A 22,293-nucleotide genomic window follows, 5' to 3' on the forward strand; every position below is an offset into this window, starting at 1 on the left:
ACCGCCAACCCCCGCCGCATCAGACGATAACGTGACATCCCATTCCCAATCCTCCGGGGGCGCCATGGGCACACCATTGAATCGCCCCAAAAAGGCCTGCCACATGCGCAAGTCCTCCTTCGTCCCTGCCGACAACCGCAGATGATGATGTGGCAGTGTCAAACCGGACAGCGCCAGACCTAACTGCCGGCAAAAGGTACGTCCCGCCCTCACTACGCGGCACGCAAAGTTCAAATGACCCAGCAAAACCTGAACCTCCCGGACGGTCACCTTCCGCTTGTCCATCATGCTGCCCACCAAACCCAACATTGCCGTCCTTTTGTCCTCTGGTAGGCGTGCTTCCATGGCCACCGAGTCAAGCTCTATACCCAGAAATGACAGCACTGTTCTGGGACCGTGCGTCTTCTCTGGCGCTAGGGTCACACCCAAGTAACCCATAAGGTCCGTAAAACCGTCCAGCTGCTGCTGGTAGTCCGTCGAACCCGGTCGTCCCACCAAGAAGAAGTCATCCAGATAGTGCGTCACCGTCTCAAATCCTGTGTGCCAGGAAAAAGCCCACTGCAAAAAGGAACTGAACCGCTCAAAAAGAGCACCAGAAATAGAGCACCACATGGGCAGTGCTTTGTCCACAAAAATGCCCCCGTCAAATTGGATCCCCAACAACTGGTGATCCTCCGGATGAACCGGAAGCAGCCTGAACGCCGACTTAATGTCGCATTTCGCCATGAGGGCGCCCTCTTCCACAGCCACCACGAGCCTCCGCACCACATCCACGGACGAGTATGACACCGACGTGAGATCGGCCGAAATATAGTCGTTTACCGACGCCCCTTCCGGCCACGACAAGTGCTGTATCAAGCGGAATTGACCGGGCTCCTTCTTGGGCACCACACCAATGGGGGAAATAATCAGACCCCGCAGGGGCGGCTCTGTAAAGGGGCCCACCATCCGGCCCTCCCTCACCTCCTTGAACAACTTCTCCTGCACCACCCCTTGTGCGCTTTGACTGACTTCAAATTCTCTGCCCACCTGGCGATCCGCGGACCCTCATACCTCAGCCGAAAACCCTCTCGGAAACCCCGCCGCAACGTGGCCGCATCCTCCGTCCGCGGATAAGACTCCAAGAGGGGCTTGAGACGATCCAGCCTAACCGGTGTATGAGCATTTGCCTGCTGCATGCACCTTTATTGAAATCCCAACATGCTCTGACTGTAGCATGTGCAGCATTTTCTCCCTGCCCCATCCCCCCTCGGGTGGAGCGGGCCGAAAAGAGGGACGGCACGAGCGGCAGACCGCTGGCCGCATAAATCATCCTGCCAAACTTTGCCCCGCCCATAGTCTGGTGGTGCAAGTTTGAATCAATCTCGCCTCACTTCGCCTCCGGATCCGAGGCCATCCGCGCCCGGAACACCTCGTCATAATGCGACCAGGCATAACCTCCATATGTAACCTGCGCCTGCCTGATCACATCCATGTACTTGAAAAGAGCTATGGCCCTGTTGGGGTATTTCCCGCAGTACACGCTGGTGTATATCAGAAAAGCCGCCGACTAGTTGTCAATAGTCATGGGGACCTTGGGTGCCTAGCCAACTCCTGCTCCCCTTACTTCGACCCTTCTTTTGCCGTCAGCTCCCTGTGAAGGAGCTTCAAGATCTCACCATACTCCCCCTTCCATATCTTCTCCTTAGTAGCCAGCGATAAGTGCGCCCCTAGCGGTTTTGCAACACCCATGTAGGGAAGCTTGCGCACCGGGACATCACAACTCTCCTTACCCCCTTTGTCTCCGACGGCTCCCTCGCCCGCTTTCGCTTCCCCTGCACCTGCACTGCCGCTCGCCCCACGGCCCCCAAAACCCCCAACGTCCGCCGCCAATGCCCCATCCGTGCCCACTCCCGTGTCCTTCACATATCGTCCTTTCAGAAGACTCACCCCCAAGTGCCCCCCTCGAGCATCCGTACCCACCGACACTTGCACACAACGAGGCTTGCCCAAACCACTCCCCGCTCCGCCACCATCCTTACCTGGCGTCAAGGCCGGCGTCCGTGCTGGATCCCGCCGCCTAACCAGTGGAGCTGGGGGGCCATCACTCTCGGCGCTCTTTGCCGTGGGCATGCCTGTAACACACTCCTAACATTGTTACTCCGCTCCCATCCCACCCCCTCCCCTTCCCGAATTTCCCCCTCCTCTGAAGAATCCTCCTCATAGTCGAGTTGCTACACTTCCCCCTGGAAGGGGGCCTTCCTTCCACCCCACCTCCCGGCCGCCCCCTAGGGGCTCCAACTGGCTCAACCCTGCCTTCTCTCTACATGCCCGCATCAAGTCCCCCAGATCCAAACTCTCCCTCCTCTCATCCACCGTATATGACTCCGCAGCCTGATCCACAGCATCCGACCTCCATCCACGTCCCCCGTTGGCCGTCTCGACCCTTCGGGGTGGGGCTGGCGGGGACCTACGGCCCGCCTCTCAGCGTGCTCCCTTGAGTGGTCCCATGGTGGAGCACGACCGGCCATACCGGGCAGAGCCGGCCCATCCCCTCGGTGGAGTGGAGCCGCATGCTGCTCTCCCGAGCACCTAGCCAAATGTTCCTGCCGAGAAAAAGTGGTGGAGTCCAGCATGCTGGGGAAAAAACGTCCCCCGAACTTCCCCCCACGTGCGCTCCTACCCCAGCCCGCCGAATAACTACCCCACCGGACGGTCCCCCCACCCCTCCCCCACCCAACGGGCCCGACCAAACCCCACTCTCAACTACCCACCCGTGGCCCCTCCTCTCCCCCACGCCCCACCCCAACGACTCCCCCGAACCGACCACCCCCTGAACACCCGCCAAACCCCACCCCCCCAACACCCACACTGCCACCTCCTCCCACCCCACCCTGCCCCGGCCCGCACCCCCCCCAGCGTACCCACACCCAGCTCCCACCCCCTTTGCCCCCCCAAATCCCCGCGTGCCACCCCCGGTGACAGTGATCTGCTGGGCCCCACCATACTCCCCTCCCCCTCTGACGACGACCTGTCCCCCGGACAACTCCCCTCGTTCCACATGCCCCCCTCCCCCTCCCCCTCCACGTCCGACTCTTCGATGAGCAGCGGTGACTCCTCTCACCATTCCCCCCCGATGCTGGCCCCCCTCGCCCACCAACTCCCCACCTACCATAGTCCCAGACGTCACCCGACCCCGCCCCCCCTCCGCATCCTGCCCTCGCCCACCCACGATGCTTCATCATCGCCTGGCTCCCCGCCCGCCCTCCCACCCCGCCGTAAATTCCAGTGGTGGTTTGGCCGCTGCGACCCGCCTTCCTCCTGCCCTCGGCCTCTTGCTTGGTGCCCGTGCCGCAGTGCGACCGCGCCGCATTCCCTCCCCGGCCAGAACCGCTGCCGCAGCGTCGCTGGCAGCGCGCCGTGGCAGTCTCACCTTGACGCCTCCTCCAATAAACGCAGCGCCTCCACGACGCGCAGATCCTCCAGGCGAGCCATTTCAGGTAGGATTACCGCTCGCTCCGCACCGCTCCTCGACCTTCTGGTTGTAATTCCAACTCGAAAAGCTCATGGTGTGATTCACCCTTCCAACTGAATCACGTATATGTGCCAAAATAAAATGCCCATGGAACCAAGGTCTGTTATAAGTTCTTCGTGGCCCTGTCAAAATCCATATGAGAATGGGAAAGACCTCTCTAAGTGTGTCTAAATTGTCCGAGAGAATCATGCTACAAGATTTCGGGTCGGAACTACAACCGGAAGTTAGAAGTGGCTAAGAAACAATTTTGAGGCTTACAGCCCTGATGAAGTCATGGGGACACTTCCTTAAGATGACGAGACAAGTGTTGGTCAAAGTGTAGGAGGGTCAAAGAGAAAAGGCCAATTAGCCGAAAAACAGAATGTCCATGCGGCCCACCTCCTCCAATAAACGCAGCGCCTTCACGACGCACGGATCCTCCCGGCGAGCCATTTCAGGTAGGATTACCGCTCGCTCCGCACCGCTCCTCGACCTCGCGACCACCACAATCACGCAAAAGCCGGTCCCAAGAGCCCGACCTGTCGCGCACTCAACCCAACACAAGGCCAAACACAAATCCCGCAGCGCAACCACGGAAACTACGTTGGGAAAGTAACCAAAATTTAAGTTAGACCACAAAATTAATTACAGCAATGAATTTCAGCCCCACCGAAAATCCCCGCCCGGCTGCTGGGTCACTGCCACCGAAATGGTGGCTTGTGACCTAAAATGGCCTGCTTTAACTCTGCCAGCCCAACAACCAGCCCAACACAGCCCAACAGAAGCCCAAAAACTACTGCCAGCCCAAAACCAGCCCTCATACGGCGCTGCCCAATCTCCCCCCCCCCTCTTGCCGGTCGCCCCCCCCCCCAAAAGCCCTATTGTCCCTCCACGAATCTGAGGCAGTGTAGAGCACCATCAGAAGACAGTTTGTGTTATACTGCCTCGCCAGGTATGCACATCATTTATTGAGCAACATTGAACAGAGGAAAGGGACGTCCATCATCTTCCTTCTTCTGTAGCTGATTCAGGTGATTTGATAGGATTAAGGCGCTGCAAGAGAGACCTAGTTTTTAAACTGCGGTGCTCCGAGGGGGAATATACATCCAACTCCCCCAATCCTAGCATTGGTAAACAAAATATATCGGTTTGAGGCATACTCAACTTAATAAACTTGTCAATACACATAAATGTTTTTTTCTCTGTTAGATGATTTGTTTTTTGTCCCCTTGGCCTCTTCTCTTTGACAATCTTATGCTTTAGCCAACCCGTGTTTCATCATCTTAAGGGAGTATCCCCATGACTTAATGAGGACTGTAAGCCTCAAAATTGTTTTTTAGCCACTTCTCACTTCTGGTTGTAATTCCAACTCGAAAGGCTCATGGCGTGATTCACCCTTCCAACTGAATCACGTATATGTGCCAAAATAAAATGCCCATGGAACCAAGGTCTGTTATAAGTTCTTCATGGCCCTGTCAAAATCCATATTAGAACGGGAAAGAACTCTCTAAGTGTGTCTAACTCGTCCGAGAGCATCATGCCACAAAATTTCGGGTCAGAACTACAACCGGAAGTTAGAAGTGGCTAAGAAACAATTTTGAGGCTTACAGCCCTGATGAAGTCATATGGATACTTCCTTAAGATGACGAGACAAGTGTTGGTCAAAGCGTAGGAGGGTCAAAGAGAAAAGGCCAATTTGCCGAAAAACAAATCATCTAACATAGAAAAAAACATTTATGTGTATTGCCTTTACATTGTACTCACAAGTTTATTGAGTTGTGTGTTCCTCAAAGTGATATATCTTCATTCTTTTATGTAGGAATTTGAGTTCATGGATGTAATTTACTGGAATTTCTGTTAGAATGCTCTGTAAACAGTGTCAACTCATGGTAGATGCATTCTTGTCCATTTGCAACTTGCTTGAGAATGTGAAAAGACAATTACAGGATTCACCAAGCTTTCTGTTTAACATGCAGGTAATAATGCAGGCATTCATGGTCACCTCTGCTATTGATTACTTCAACATTTCAATCAGTCGTGAGCTTCAGGGCATCTCAGCATGGAATAACAATTCTGCACTCATACTTCACTTAAGAGACCCTACATACATTTCTTGACCTGGTAATTTGATAACATAATTACTAGTATTTTCTCAGAGGACATTATCCTCACTCTGCTATCAGAACAAGAAGTTCCATGTTGGCTGTGGTTCAACCTTGTGAGTCTCTACTAAAGTCATGGACGCAGTTGCAGCCAACCTGTTTTACAACTGGATAAGTAGCTACTGCTTTTTTAGGTCTCGCCCTGGAACAGGGACAGAGACTCTATAGCCGTCGGATGCCGGGGAATGAGGGACACAAAACTGGCACTATTTTTAGCAGTCGGATTTGGCTGCGTGAACGCGCACGTTCCGTCCTGCGCCGCCCTCCCATCCTACTGCGCATGCGCCGCCCTCCCAGCCTACCGCGCATAACACACACACACACACACACACACACGTCGCAGACAGACACTCGCTCACACACACACCCCCTCCCTCACAGTCACACACACGCACTCCAAGACACATACACACACGCACGCACACACATACACACACATACACAGCCCGCCTCCCCCCCGCGCCTACATGCTCCTCTCCCTCCGCCCGCCCGCCGCTCAGCAACGCACTCACCGGCTTCCTCTCCTCAGCTGCAAGGCCCGGCAGCAGGACTCTTCCTTTCTCCTTCGGCACCGGGGCGCAGGGTAGGCTCCTGCCTGCTCCGGTGCTCCCTGCTCCCAACACGGCTCCAATCGCGGCTCTTCCGTGGGAGGCGGGGTAGGCTCCCGCCCTCCTACTTCCTGTTTCCGGGTGTCGCGCCGGCCTGCCTGACTTCCTGGTCGCAGGCCGGCAGAGTAACGAGGATGTTTTGCGGTATGTATTTATTTATTTAATTATGCATTTTTATATAGCGCAGACTTTACCCGAAGGCGGTATTTATTTTTTTATGTATTTATGCATTTTTATATAGCGCGGACTTTACCCGAAGGCGGTATTTCTTTATTCATGTATTTATGCATTTTTATATAGCACGGACTTTACCCGAAGGCGGTAATGCTTGCCTTTAAATACTGCATAAATAATTTTAACAACAAATACTTTATATGTAGCTTTTTATGTACATAAGAAAACTATAGCATAAAGCAAAAAACATTGCCATTTACAATAATAATAGCTCAAAGTTAAATAATGCGAGACCTATTGCATTGCAAATGCTTGTTTGACAACTGGTTGGCAAAAACCTCTTACTCTTACAATGCTACTCACTCCTTAGTCCATGGGACACCTCTCCTTTACAAATGAAACTTGCTTAGCAAAGTGCAGACAAGCACTGCCCTAGGCATAACACTTTAGAAGAGCGTGGTCCAGCCACGAGGGGCCTGATAGAACTGTCTGAAATTCTGTTAAGTGTGGAAGAGCTCACTCTTCAGACAAGCCTCGACCAGGTAAATGGGGAAATAAGTCTCTCGCTCCGTTTACAGCCTTGAAAGGGCTTTACCACCTGCAAGGGCAGACAGTTCAGAACCTTTTCTCCATTTCATCCATCAGTCATCTGCTAGAAGCCTGCTTAAGAAAGTTGTCATACCAAGGCTCCATTAGTGGACAAAGATTACAGTGTCCATGATACCCACCATAATCCATACTCTTCAGTTCCCCTCCATGCTAGAATTTTATATGGTGGCTAGAAAGAGAACATGCTAGCATCTTGACATTAGCATTGAGATACAAGTGTTCTGTCGTTACAAAATTGATGTTTCACATCAGCAAACCATGAGGGAAACATTAGCTGCCTCTGAAGGCTCGCTGACGTACTTTGAACGGGTGTGCTCGACAATTACATATTTGTCAGGGAACCCACAGGCTGGTTGTTTCTGAGCCATTCAGTGAAGAGGCATAGCTGGTTGACTCATGCATCACCCCAGAGGTAACCTAATAATTACAGTGACTATCTGACCCTTCATGCATCCACCATTAGACCTGGTTGTCACTAGGGAATATACAGTGTGTTACATGCTTCCATTACGCTTGGGAGAGGTCCCCTTATCTGTGGGGTGTGCTCCTTCTAAATTTGGGCAACACATTTCTGTAGGTTCTGCCACCAAAAATAAACAATGTGGTGGATTGATAGAATTTCTGAACTAATCATAACCCTCCCTGATTGGCATTCCATCATTTTTACTTGCTGTAGAGGTAAGCACAAGTTGTATACAGATTCTGTGTCAGGATCGGATGCTCCGATTATGCTTCCCATTACTACCTAAACACAGCAGCCAATGAGAGAAAAAGTTCTCATAACACTACATTACCCATAAGCACCAATATGTCACATGACCAACCATACAGTGTAGCCCTATATAAGCTCTAACAAAGGTGCCAGTGGCCTCTTTCTTTGCTGCTCCGCAACCAGTTAGGTGCGACTTTCACTATACCACCTTAATTGTTGGCTTAATGATATTTACACTGTGATTTATGCTGTTGCTGCCTTAGTGCGATCAGGTTATTCAGTTTGTATGACTGCTTTGTGTTGGTACCTTTATACAACTATTGTGTAGGTGCTGTCCGTGCCCAGGCTTTGAGCTCGGTTTGAGCTGCACATGTTATGGTATTGTGCTGCAGCCGTAATCGTGCTGCATTTGGTTCACTTCGCTTTGTGAGCACTCTGCCTCACTACTTGGCACATTTCGCCCGTGTCTTTTGTGGAGAGGGAGAAGGGAGGGAGGACGCTTGTCCAATAGATGCGTAGTCCTCTTTCTGTTGCTATCCTTATGAAGGTGCCCCACGCATGCGCGGAAGCCATTTTAGGTTCCTTTTCCTATCAGGAAAGTCTTAAACCGACACGGTAGAAGCTCATCTTCTGCTCTATAATCCCTTACCTTCATGAGACCTCCCTGAGATGTCCCAAATCTATCTTCCTTAGCTGGGCTGTACAATATTCATAGGCTCTACCTAGAGTGGTGGCTAGCAAGCCCTCCATCCACCCTATGTCAATATTTGGCTTGCTTGGGATTGTCCCACTCCTCCTATACTTTGCTCCCGAGTAGGGGTTTCTTCCCTTTACAGTTGGGTCCTTGGTCCTAATTGGTGTGGGATTATTCAGCTGCTTTGCGGTTTTTGGCACCATGGCAACATTTTATTACGAAGAAGAATATTGTGACGTTATTGCACTGGATGCCGGGGCGCAACACTCCATTAATAAAGCCATGGTGAAAGCCATAGAGCTTTTGAAACATCATCGTTGCAGCTATGCCCAACAGCAAGGCTGGCTTCCCACCCCTAGCATGCGACCCAAACCTGGTGGGAAAGGTCACGAAAACTCCCACGCAGCGAACTTTGCCAAGTTCGCCAACATCATGTCCAGTGACCACGACTATAATGTCCCTCCTCTTGAAACGGTCTCCACAGAATCCTTCCATGAGGATTATGGGGATTCCTCATCTTGCCATAATTCATGTCAGGACAAGGCCCCTAGACAGTGTAAATGCTCAAAAAAGGAGTGTCATGTGGACTCTCCTTCTCAATCCAAGCTGCTCAAGCTTGAAACGGCAGAGATTATACACACCAAGTCCACTGCCTGGTTACAACCTCAAGAGGTGACAGATTACGTCCAATCCCACCTTCGACAGGCTTTTGACAAAGATGTGAGAGCGAAGCTGCGTTCAGGGTGCCCGAGACCTGACCTGCCGAGTAAGGTTGCGGAGACACCGGAAGTAGACCCCACCATGGGAACCTAGCTGAAGAAAGATGCTAAAGACCCTAAAAAGAGCATAAGTAGGGCATGGCGGTCGTGCCAAAATAAGCTTTTAGACATGGCAGATCCTCTAACTTAGATATTGGAATTGGGCTTTAAGGCGAAGGATCTGCCTTAGCTATTGACCCAGAGGAGCTAATAGGATGGGCTTAACAGGCTATATGAATGCAAATATCTAGGACCCCCTGCTAATTCTTTGGAATTCCTAGGGCAGGGCAATAATACATTTGAGAGCAAATCCCTAGGCAATTAATCGGTTTAGACAATTCAACAACTCATTTCAGAAAAGATCATGATCTAAAGAACTCAGTGTGAACCCAATTAAACTGTATTAAAACATATACACATTTTATTTTACTTCCATTAAAAACTATTCAAAGAACAGCTCAGACAATACATTGATAAAGAACAACATAATTATGAGTGGACACAATTTACATAAAAACAATCCCATATTAACATAACGATATAATCTAGAATAGAATGAAGGAACATCAATTAATTAATAAACACATAATAAAAAAATGGTGGCTATGAGATGGATCTGCTCAACGAGTGTTTCGGCACTTAGTGTGCCTTCATCAGGAGGGCCACCACCTTATCCTAAGGAATAGATAAAAACCATATAAAAAACACAATTTCTTTTAGAAACACGCTGAGTTAAGTGATCTATTACCATGATTTACTGTGTGCTACCTGAAACCCCAATAGTTAGAAGACAGACAGGACTTGTCTTGTCACCAAGTGTAAGAATTTGACTACTGTCAATTAAAGTGCTCAAAGGAACAAGATTGTGAGGAAGGGGGGTGGAGGGAAGGAGAAAAAGTTTTTATCTTTTGTGTAGTGCTCAAATCCGAGAGACGGTGTATACGTTGCTTGGTTGGAAAGTGTGTGACTAAGGAAATAGGAGAGGTGACTAATTCCTATAGTCATGTTTTAGATGGCTCTCTGGTGTACATGCTTTCTTTATGGGGCTGCGACGGTGGTATAGTCACACACTACTGATGATCCAAAAATGTAGGAACTGTATCTGTTTGTATGGGGTAGACAATTACAGAAAAGATGAGTAGTGTTACTCAAATTCCAATAATACAGAATGGAGGATATAAATTATATTTTTGCTCTCTTGATCTATATATACCTTAATGTTCTTTTGTGAGTACACAGGTTATATGTGTCTCACACTGTAGCTTTCCTCTCGATTCCCTGGTTAGATCATCTATTGTAGGCAAAAATATGAAAGTTTTCGTTATAGGAGAAAGAGGAGATATACTCTATTTTTATTTAACCAAGAGCTAAGGGTTACTTCTAACCGACAGTTTATCTAATTTTATTTTGTTTTGTTTAGCTATGCCCTATCTGTATCTATAATATATTTTCCGCCTTTAAAAGTGCTACATTTTCTTAATTGAAGCCAGGGTTATTACCGTTTGGACCTGAAGGACGCATATCTGTCCGTTTCCATCTTAGTGCCACATCGGCGTTTTCTGCAGTTGCAATGGCAAGGGGTCTTCTACAAAGCTCCTTCATCCAGTGGTAGAATCATTGAGGGCTCTGGCAGTACGTCTAATTATCTACCTAGATTACATCATAATCTTGGCCTGTTGCCCGCATCTACTAATAACCCACCTCGACTGCTCAATTAGTCTCCTGCAGAACCTGGGGTTCATTGCGAACTGTCAGAAATCGATCCGAACACCGACACAGTCGATAAAGTTTCTAGGGTTTCAGATCGATTCCCTTCTACGCCAGCTCCTCCTCCCAACACAGAAGGTCAGATCGATCGAGAGAGTTGAGATTAATTCTGAACAAGCAGATTGTATCATTAACATCAGTAGCCTGGGTGGTTGGTCTGCTGGCCTCTTCAATACAAGCTTTTTCCCTGATCCCCTTCACTATAGGGCTCTTCAGAGACTAAAAATCAGTATCTCCAGAAAGTCCTTGGTTATGCAGAACAGATTCCCCTCTCAGAGGAGGCGAGGTTGGAGGTGTTGTGGTGGCTAGACTTCATGGAGCTTGGAACGACAGGGTCATATTCGGTTCAATTCCAGTAGTAGTGATTGAGTCCGATTCCAGCCGTTGGGGTTGGGGAGCCCATTGCAGACAGATCTCCACCGGGGCTCGTTGGTCCCAGGAAGAGCTGTCTTTACATATCAACTGTCTGGAGCTCCTAGTGGGCTCTTTTGCGAATCGCAGTCAGACTGTTGTATCTTGCTCCGCATGGACAACGTGTCAGCGGTACGATATCTGAACAAGTTGGGAGGTGCGAGGTCCCAGGTAGTAGCTTAGATTGCCATAGATTTTTGGCATTTCTGCCTCCAACACTGAATTTCTGTAGTGGCGGAATGCCTTTCCGGGTTGCAACTATACTGTGGCAGATTGGCAATCCTGATACCTACAAGATTTAAGTGACTGGAGACTACACCCTCGTATTTACTGGACAATGAACCGACTTTGGAGTCCCTGTCATCTGGACCTGTTTGCTTCACGGCTAAACAGGCAAATCTCAGCCTTCTTCAGCTGGCGTCCGGATCCTCAGGCGATTGCCACGGATGCTTTTTCTCCAGATCTGGCCAACAACTCTGTGTTATGCATTTCCCCCATTTATGATGATTCCCAGAGTGTTGTTGCAGACCTGTCGGCAACGGGCAGAGTTAATATTGATTACTCCACTTCAGAGGGCGTAGTCATGGTTCCCAGTACTGCTGGAAAAGTCGTGAGCATCCCCAATCCTCCTTCCACATCGGTGGAACTAGTTACTGGACCCTCAGGGATCTCCACATCCTATGATAGGGCACCTCTCTCGGGTAGTATGACGGGTTTCTGGGACAGATGGAATGTCCCTGGCCTTTCAAGGTATGCTAACAGATTTATCAGTGAGACCTGGTCAGCTAATACCCACAAGCAATACTCATAAGCTTGGAAACAATGGTGTGGCTGGAGCAGTGAACGGGAAGTCAATCCCGTTAACGTGCATTTCTCGTTGATTGTCAACTATTTATCCTCCATCGCTTCGTCTGAAATGGCTTACAGGACTGTAAACAATTTCCGCTCAGCCATATCAGCAGGCCATGATTTGTGGAGGGTAAACCGGTAGGAGAACATCTCTTGGTGTGGAAGTTGCTTAGAGGCATCTGGATGGTCAGGCCCCCTTGCCCTAGGTATTTGGTCTTACAGGACGTGTCCATTGTTTTGATATTTTTGTAGTCATGGCTCTGCAATAAGTACTTATCGAGGAAACCACTATCTGCCAAATTGACCATGTTGCTGTGTCTGATTTCATGTAAACGAGTGTCAGATATCCGGGCTTTGGATTTAGCTGGACATAGGTTTTCCCCTCGAAGGGGTTAACTTTGCCATTACGAAAAGAACGAAATGCGCTACTGCTGCAGTATCATATCCAGCTTTCCCAGATAATCCTAAACTGTGTGTGGTACAATGCCTAAAGGCGTACAAGCTCAGTACTGCCAAATTTAGTTCAGACATGAAGGGTCGGTTGTTAATTGGACTACAAAAGCCTTTCCGCCCTGTGACCCCAGCCACCATGTTGAGATGGGTGCGTAGGCTCATGGGCAAAGCAGGCATTGATGTGTCTAAGTTTGGAGCCCATTTGCTCGGGGGCTATGGCCTCAAAATCTTTCACCTTGGGGGTCACCCTTGCAGAGATCATGAATGCGACTGATTGGTCAACATAGACCACTTTTAAATCATTCTATTATGAACCTATTGTTGATGTGACTTCTGTAGTGGTTGCTAAGCTTTGGACAAGTATAATCAGAGCCTCCTGTCCTGACATAGAATTAAAAATGTGCAAACATTTGTAACAAGAATTTTTAATTGTATTAAGGACACGGAGGCGAGGATTCTCCCACCCAAGTTAAAAAGAAAATGTCTTTGCTTTGTCTTAATTTATTGCATACGATTTTCTTGTATTCTGCGTTCCCTTTTCTTATGGTCATGATGCTGACTTAAGTATTGAGACCAGAGTTATGGCTTTTCTCTTTATAATTTCAAGTGCAGATAACAAGTAAAGGGTGGTGAACCAGAGCTTTGCGACACTCGTTCTGCAGTTGGCAGGGATAATACATCTTCCCTACTCAGGGTAGTTACCAGACTTCACTTTGTTCCAGCGCAAGATCGAGAGTTGTGTCCCGTTGGGGCCGAGTTGTTTCCTCATCAGGAGGTTCCCTGGATCTAAGTTATCAAGCTTCTTGTTTGAAATGACTTAACTGTTGGATTGTTACTCAAAGAAAGAGTACACTGGCACCTTTGTTGGAGCTTATATAGGGCTGCACTCTATGGTTTGTGATGTTGACATATTTGTGCTTATGGGTAATGTAGTGTTAGGAAAACTTGTTCTCTCTTTGGCTGCTGTGTTTAAGTAGTAAACAAATGAGAAGCATAATCGGAGCCTCCGATCCTGACATAGAATCTGTATACAACGTGTGCTTACTTCTACAGCAAAATTCTTGTCACAAATGTTTGCACATTTTTAGGTCTCGCCTGTCGATGCGCATGCGCATCGAGCAAGCGAGACTATAGGGGCTCATCGACTCTTTATCTAACTTGCAAGGAATCGTGGCGATTCCTTGCAGTGCCCGTGACTTTTAAGCTCAATGCGCATGTGCATTGAGCTTAAAAGCGCGTGCACAGCCGCCCGCATTCCTCCGACACCTTTGAAGTGAAGCTTAGCTTCACTTCAAAGGCCCGGCTTCTTCACACCCACATGCCGCTCTGCCCCGCTCCGCCCCCTCCCCTGAGTCATCCTGCCTGCCCCTTCCCGCCGTGTCGCATTTCTCCTCCCCCCTCCCCTCTCTTCCCTCCGTCTTGTTTCTTTTGGCGATGTTCTTGTTTGTTTAAGCACGTGAGGTTTTGTTAGCTGTCCCGATGTTTTATAGCCTTACACGTCTTACTCGCCTTTAAATCTGTAAGCAGACACTCGTTGTGTCACGTATTCAGCGCGGCTGCTGCTTGGGATCATGTGTTTTTTTTTAAAACAAGCAATTTAGTTATAGAAAGAGGAGGGCTCTATATGCTTTGTAACCTGTGTCGGACGTATTTCGCATGTTTGCTGCTTGGGATCAGGAGTTTTTTTGAGGACAATATGCTTTTAAACGTGTTGTACCCCCTGAATATAACTATTGTAGCTGATGCTAATTGAAAAGGATCGAGGAGGCTGCGCTGTTACAATCTAAATAGCAAAGTGCTCGAAATTATTATTAATGTGCAGCGCTACTCCGTGTGATATTTTGTTAGCAATCCCGATGTTTTATAGACTTTTTGGTAAAAAAAAGAAAGACGAGTGCCTTACTCGCTTTTAAATGTGTAAGCAGACACTCGTTGTGTCACGTATTCAGCGCAGCTGCTGCTTGGGATCGCATGTTTTTTTTAAGAACAAGCATATTTTAGTGGGCAGGCACAGGAGTTATTTTTACAATTCAAGCAGCGCTAAACATTTATGTGTGAGGTAATATACGGAGCTAACTAACAAACAGCACTTACGTTTATTACATTCCTAGCTATGGTATATTACAGATTTGCACTTTAAAATGTAAGGTTTTTAACTGTTAAACGGTGTGCGTCTTTATGCAGGTTTACTTATTGCCAATTTCACCCGTAGTTGTAACCGTGCTTTTTATCAGCACTATTTACATTACCTAAAACATATTTGTTTTGTTAGCACGGAATGATGTCTTTTTTGTACTGTGTATGATGTGCACAGATACAAAGCTACGCGCACAGAGGTAGCTAAAACTGGATTTGGTATCGTTGCCGCCACATCCCTTCTGATTTAGCATAAATGTAGTTTAAACCGCTGCCATGCAACTGAGGAACCGGTTCGGCTCTCTGGGAAACGCGGGCTCTATTGGTGCTGCACACCGGTTGGTTATTTAAACTATAGTATTTTCACCTCCTGCAATTGTGTTTAAAAATGTTTGGCATCCCGACAACATATGTCTACACCCTGTGGTATAACATACATTTTAAGTAGAGCTATGGCTGTGCATTGCGAACACGCCACGGTGATCTGTTTATTTTTACAGCAGAGACTGATGTTTTACGCATAAGAGCTTTTTATATTTACAAGTAAAATCCGTAGTACTGCTAGCGAAGAGCTCTGCAATAGGACTATTTAGTTTAAAATAAGCAGTCCGTGTGCGTGGTAATTAATAAAAAAGAAAACATATAAATGTAGAAAACAAGTATATGCTATATAATAGTGTACTCCTTTGCCCTGTGCGTTTTGCACATGTGATACGTAATGCAAAGTAGCTTGCATGGCATGCTTTCTTGAGCACAGACGCACATCTTTATTGCGCTTCCTGGAGATAAGCATAAGTTTTATATTATGCTTTTGGTCCACCATAAAATTAATTGTGTTCTCTTTAGAAGTGGAGCTGGGGCGTGGGTTTTATCACTTTTCTCGCCGTTTGTTTACAAACCTGTTGCAGAGGTTAGCTGCATCTGGTACTTTGTTATAAATGTTGCGTTAAAGATGTATTGTGCGATAAATGTAGGCCTTATTTTCCTATGTCTTTTAATAATTGTGTATGCTTGGTATATAGTATTATACAGCTATTTGTGGTTTAACTGTATAGTTAAAAAAAATACTGTTACAGCTTAAACAAAATATTGCAGAGGTTATGAGGGATTTTTAAACGTGTGGAATTTATCTAAAAAAATCTAGAGCCCCACACTCCTTTAAACCTGTAAGCAGACACTCGTTGTTCAGTGCATACAGCGCGACTGCCACTTGGGATCCGATGCTGTCTTTAAAGCATCAAATGTAGCTTTTAAAAACGGGGCCCCACACACCTGTCAACCCATATGCAAACACTCGTTCTGCAGCGCATACAGCGTGCCTGCCACTTGGGATCTAATGTTGCCTTTAAAGTGTGTCATTTAACCTTTAAAAAACGGGGCCCCACATGCCTTTCAAACCATAAGCAAACACTCGTTGTGCAGCGCATGTAGCATGTCTGTTGCTTACAATAAAGCAGCTCCCAGCTATGCATAAGTGGTTTTATTAATTACCCACCACATTATCACTCAGCACCACCACAGCACCACTCAGCAGCACCACAGCATCACTCAGCACCACCACAGCACCACTCAGCACCACCACAGCACCACTCAGCACCACCATATTATCATTCTGCACCACCACATTATCACTCAGCACCACCACAGCATCACTCAGCACCACCACAGCATCACTCGGCACCACCACAGCACCACTCAGCACAACCACAGCACCACTCAGCACCACCACAGCATCACTCAGCACCACCACAGCATCACTCAGCATCACTCAGCGCCACCCCAGCATCACTCAGCACCACCAGAGCACCACTCTGCACCACAACAGCACCACTCAGCACCACCACAGCATCACTCAGCGTCACCCCAGCATCACTCAGCACCACAACACCACCACTCAGCATCACCACATCATCACTCAGCGCTACCCCAGCATCACTCCGCACCACCACATTATCACTCAGCATCACCACAGTATCACTCAGCACCACCACATCACCACACAGCACCACCACAGCATCACTCAGCACCACCACAGCACCACTCAGTACCACCACAGCACCACTCAGTACCACCACAGCACCACTCAGCACCACCACAGCACCACCACATTATCACTCAGCACCACCACAGCACCACTCAGCAGCACCACAGCATCACTCAGCACCACCACAGCACCACTCAGCAGCACCACTCAGCACCACCATATTATCATTCTGCACCACCACATTATCACTCAGCACCACCACAGCATCACTCAGCACCACCACAGCATCACTCGGCACCACCACAGCACGACTCCGCACAACCACAGCACCACTCAGCACCACCACAGCATCACTCAGCACCACCACAGCATCACTCAGCATCACTCAGCGCCACCCCAGCATCACTCAGCACCACCAGAGCACCACTCTGCACCACAACAGCACCACTCTGCACCACAACAGCACCACTCAGCACCACCACAGCATCACTCAGCGTCACCCCAGCATCACTCAGCACCACAACACCACCACTCAGCATCACCACATCATCACTCAGCGCTACCCCAGCATCACTCCGCACCACCACATTATCACTCAGCATCACCACAGTATCACTCAGCACCACCACATCACCACACAGCACCACCACAGCATCACTCAGCACCACCACAGCACCACTCAGTACCACCACAGCACCACTCAGCACCACCACATTATCACTCAGCACCACCATATTATCATTCAGCACCACCACAGCACCACTCAGCATCACCGCAGCATCACTTAGCACCACTCAGCACCACCACAGCATCACTCAGCACCACCACAGCATCACTCAGCACCACCACAGCATCACTCAGCACCACCACAGCATCACTCAGCACCACCCCAGCACCACTCAGCACCACCACAGCACCACTCAGCACCACCCCAGCATCACTCAGCGCCACCACAGCACCACTCAGCATCACCACATCATCATTCACCGCTACACCAGCATCACTCAGCATCACTCAGCACCACCACATTATCACTAAGCACCACCACATTATCACTCAGCACCAACACAGCACCACTCAGCATCACCAAAGTATCACTCAGCACTACCACAGCATCACTCAGCACCACCACAGCACCACTCAGCACCACCACATTATCACTCAGCACCACCACATTATCACTCAGCACCACCACAGCATCACTCAGGGCCAACACAGCATCACTCAGGGGCACCACAACATCACTATGCGCTACCACAGCATCACTGAACGCCACAGCATCACTCGTCGCCACCACAACGTCACTCCGCGCCCCCACAGCATCAATCTGTGCAACCATTCAACAACAACTGGTTCAAATATGTTCTCTCAATGTTTCAAGCTTTATTACAAATGTCACAAAAAGATGTTAATTTTTCACTTCTGTTCTTGGATTTTTGTCACAATAAAATACACTGAACATAATCTTCACAAAGGTTATTTACAAAAGTTTAAGCTATTGCCATTATAAATTACAATAACTTTTATTTAAGTATTAATTATAAAAAAAATAAAAGCCATTGTTATTTGTAATATCAATACATCTAATTCACGTAAATACAACACTTATTGCATTACAAATGCTATAGGTGTCACATTTGCGAAAGTTATAACTATTGGCATTGTAAATGACAAAGCTATTAATTTAGCTATTTTCAAAACCAACACATAAACAAAAAATGTGTCATTTACAATCCCCATAGCTCAAACTTCCCTAATGCGAGACCTATTGCATTGCAAATGCTTGTTAACTTTTGCACTCCTAGTTTCAAGACCCTTTTGTTCTGATTGTCCTTCGCCCAACTCTCCATTTGTCTCCGTAATAAGAAGTGTGGGGAAAGCAGCATAAGGGGGTTGCGCCCAAGCACATGAATAGCCGCCCTTGTGCTGTAAAAGTGTTCTTGTCTCCTCTCATACTGGTGTAGTCGCAGCATGTCTGAAATTGGATTAAGAATAGCTGACACTTTTGATAGTTTTATTCATAGTTTAACAAGTCTGAAATGTATGTCATGCAGTCTCATGTTTAAAAGTGTTGTGAGCAAAGTAATGTCCCATAACTCATATTTTTTCTAATTATTATCTTAGAAGTGTTATCTCCAAACTGACTGAAATTAGTTGAAAATCATTGTCATGCTTGTTTGTCTATCTTTTGTTAGGTAACCGTAGCCGATCTCCCAGGTTTGATCGAAGGTGCGCATATTAACAAAGGAATGGGGCATAAATTCCTCAAGCATATAGAAAGAACAAAGCAGCTTCTTTTTGTGGTAAGATAGCATGATAAATTGATATTATGTGCCGCCTCTTTTCCATAACTATGCTTAATTAAAGGTTTTGTAGCATCCTTTTGTGGAAAGTTAAAACGGAAGTTTTTCTTCCTTTAAGGATGATATAATGCATGGAATTCAGCAATCTGTATATAAAAATGCATCGCTAATTTCTTTATAATCAGTTACTTTTAATGCTCACAGTCGGCTATTGTAAAGAAATAACATCAGAACTCAAATATAATACCTTATTAGAGTTGAGTTCTGATGTCACAGTCGCTGCTGCCTGAGCCAGCAGCGGAGGTGAAAGGCAGATCAAGTCATAGAGCATAATTAAAGCAGTTGTTTAAAGCAACAAAAACGGAATGTCACTTTTCTTTCTTCTACTTTATGAAGCACTCTTAGAGTAATGCTTGTGGGCTTCCTGGAAAAGATACTTGCATTGTCCTTACATGTTGGGAATTAGCTGTGGCATGTAATGGAGACCTCTATGCAAGCACTATTGCGTACCCCCACCTTAGCGGCCATGTCGAATGTGCATATTTGCTTGCAGAATGGACACCAACATGTCTGTCATTGGTAGATTTTCGGCTGAATTGGTTCTCTTCCAAAGTGTCTGTTCCGGTGCCTGATGCTGTAACTGTGGTACAAAAAAAATGCCTTTTGTCATCCTGGTAATTAGCTCTAAATTTGATAGATTTTCAATTGTGGCTTTGGCCGTGGTTTCTACACTACCTACAGGGCTAAAATGAAATCTGTTGAGCGATCTCTTAATCCAGCTCCAAGTGCACTTTTTTTTTTTTTTTGAATCTTTTTATTCACAGAATTTTTTAAATTTTTCCCACCCTCTGGAGCGCAGAGGGGACATGGAGCAAATAAGGAAAATACAGTTTTTCCTACCCTTATCAATTTTTACACCATACATTTCATTTGAAATAAATCCAAACAAAACAAACACACAAAAAAAAGAAGAAAAAATAAAACAAAAGAAATATAGGAAAAAGAAGAAAAAAACCATTATCTAAATGCCAATACCAAAATGATACATTACCCCTTATTTGGGTGAAATCGCTATCCTTATTCATACATATTTACATCGATTATACTTTCTATATGTGTTCTATGGAGTTATACCTTACTATACCTCATTTACTATTTACATGCAGATTTATACAGATTAAATACAAAATTATGTACGTATGCATTTCCTGTACAATTCAACCTTCTTCCTTCCATTTCGTTATTGTTTCCCATATATCCAGACCTAATTTCCTCAGTCTTTTCCCACTTCTGGAGTAGATCGCTTTTTCTAAATTGTATATGCTCAGCAACCTAGCTAACCATAGTTGAAATGATGGCGCCGCTTGATCTAACCATGCGGTGGTTACACACAGTCTATACACTGCCATGGCCACGAAAATGAAATAATTCCCTGTCTCAACGTCGTTGTTTCCATCTACCCCTAGCAAAATAATCGCAGGTGATAAATTAACATGTAGTTTTAGTGCCCTTTGTAGAAACATTTCTATTTCTTTAAGTACTGTGACTAAACTGGGACATCTTACAAACATGTGAATGGCATCTGCATCTACGCTCGTGCACCTGGGGCAGTTTATACCGGTTGTCGCTCCCCATTGTGCCAGTTTAGCCGGGGTATAATAAAGCCAGTACAACGTCTTATAATGCTGAGCTTGTAGTGACGCAGAGCATAGAATGTTCGTCCCTAGTTCTAATGATATTTTAAAGCATTCTTGTTCTATGCCCAGCTTTGTTGACCAGATTTCCCCCCATTTCGCCATATCATCCGGTCTTTGTTCATTTAGTTCAAAATAGAATCTTTTAATTGTGCAATCTACTCCAGATTCTATTATCTCTAATATGTCGTTTTTTTCAAATCCTCTTATTCCCCCTCTTTTACTTTGTAGGAAACTTCTAACTTGTAAATATTTGAAGAAGTGATTTGTCGACAGATTGAATTTTCTCTGTATTGTGACAAATTGTTCCACCCCCTGTATCCCCATTACATCCCCTAATTTTGTTATCCCTTTCCGATACCATTCCGTAAAAACTGAGTCAGAGAATATATCCCCCGGAAGTAACACATTCTCATATAACCTCATGTACCTATTAAATTTCCCCAAACCAAACTTTTTCATAAAGGCCTTCCATATATTATATGCGCACAGTATGGTCTTAAAACGCGTCCTTTTATAATATGCCGTGTCAAAATTTCTCAAAAAAATATTTTTTGTTTCTTCACCCAGCAAGATACCATAAATCGCTAATGACCCTAGGTGGTCTTCTTCTTCTGCTTCAGCTCCACCTATTAATCCTACCATATACTGCAAGGCAGCGGCCCAGTAATACAACTTCAAGTCTGGTAACGCCCACCCCCCTCTGTCCCGTGGGAGTGCCAAGAACCTCGCCGCTCTCCTAGTTTTACCTTTGGACCAGATAAATTTGTTAATCATGTTTTCAATCCTTTTAAACCACACGTTGTCAAACCATAAGGGAATTGTTCGAAAAAGATACAGAAATTTCGGCATAATTAACATTTTTATAATATTCACTCTTCCAACCAGGGTAAAGTGGAGATTATTCAGTCTATCTAATTCGCCCCCAACTTTCCGTATAATAGGATCGATATTTAAATCCACTAACTTGTCTAATTCTGAAGTTATAGTTATTCCCAGATAACTTCCCGTCCGCACTACCCGTGGATCCTGGCATAGGGCCTTACTGTTTTTTATAATTTGTGTTTTCCCGGTATTCAAAGAATACCCAGAGACCTTCCCGAATTCCTTTGCCTCCTGTTCCACATGTCTTATAGCCTCTGTGGGGGAAGATGTTATAACCGCCACGTCATCGGCATAGGCCAGAATCTTGCATTCCCCCCTGGGTGTAACGATTGGGGGGATATTCCTATTTAGCTCCAGTCTCCTAATTAGTGGATCTAGATATACCGCAAACAGTAACGGGGAGCATGGGCAACCCTGCCTTGTGCCCCTGTTAATTTTTACTTTCTCCGTTAACCCCCCATTAATTCTGATTGTCGCGACAGGGTCTCTATACAATATTTTTAACGCTGTTAAAAAGCCACTGCCAAATCCCAGTTTACCCAAGACACTCCACATATACATCCACGACACACGGTCAAAAGCCTTTTCGGCATCTAGTAAT

At 46.6% G+C, this 22,293-nt stretch overlaps 1 protein-coding gene across 1 annotated transcript in view; it reads left to right on the plus strand.

Moving 5' to 3' along the window:
* The window catches only part of GTPBP10 (GTP binding protein 10), a 126,998-nt gene that overhangs the window by 86,292 nt on the left and 18,413 nt on the right, over window positions 1-22,293 (plus strand). The window contains exon 7 of the mRNA XM_078663587.1: window positions 19,006-19,113. Within this exon, the coding sequence (XP_078519713.1) occupies window positions 19,006-19,113 (108 nt within the window). The remainder of the gene's footprint in view (window positions 1-19,005; window positions 19,114-22,293) is intronic.

This window comes from Lissotriton helveticus, chromosome 10 (assembly GCF_964261635.1).
Source record: "Lissotriton helveticus chromosome 10, aLisHel1.1, whole genome shotgun sequence".
Classification (NCBI taxonomy): Eukaryota; Metazoa; Chordata; class Amphibia; order Caudata; family Salamandridae; genus Lissotriton; species Lissotriton helveticus.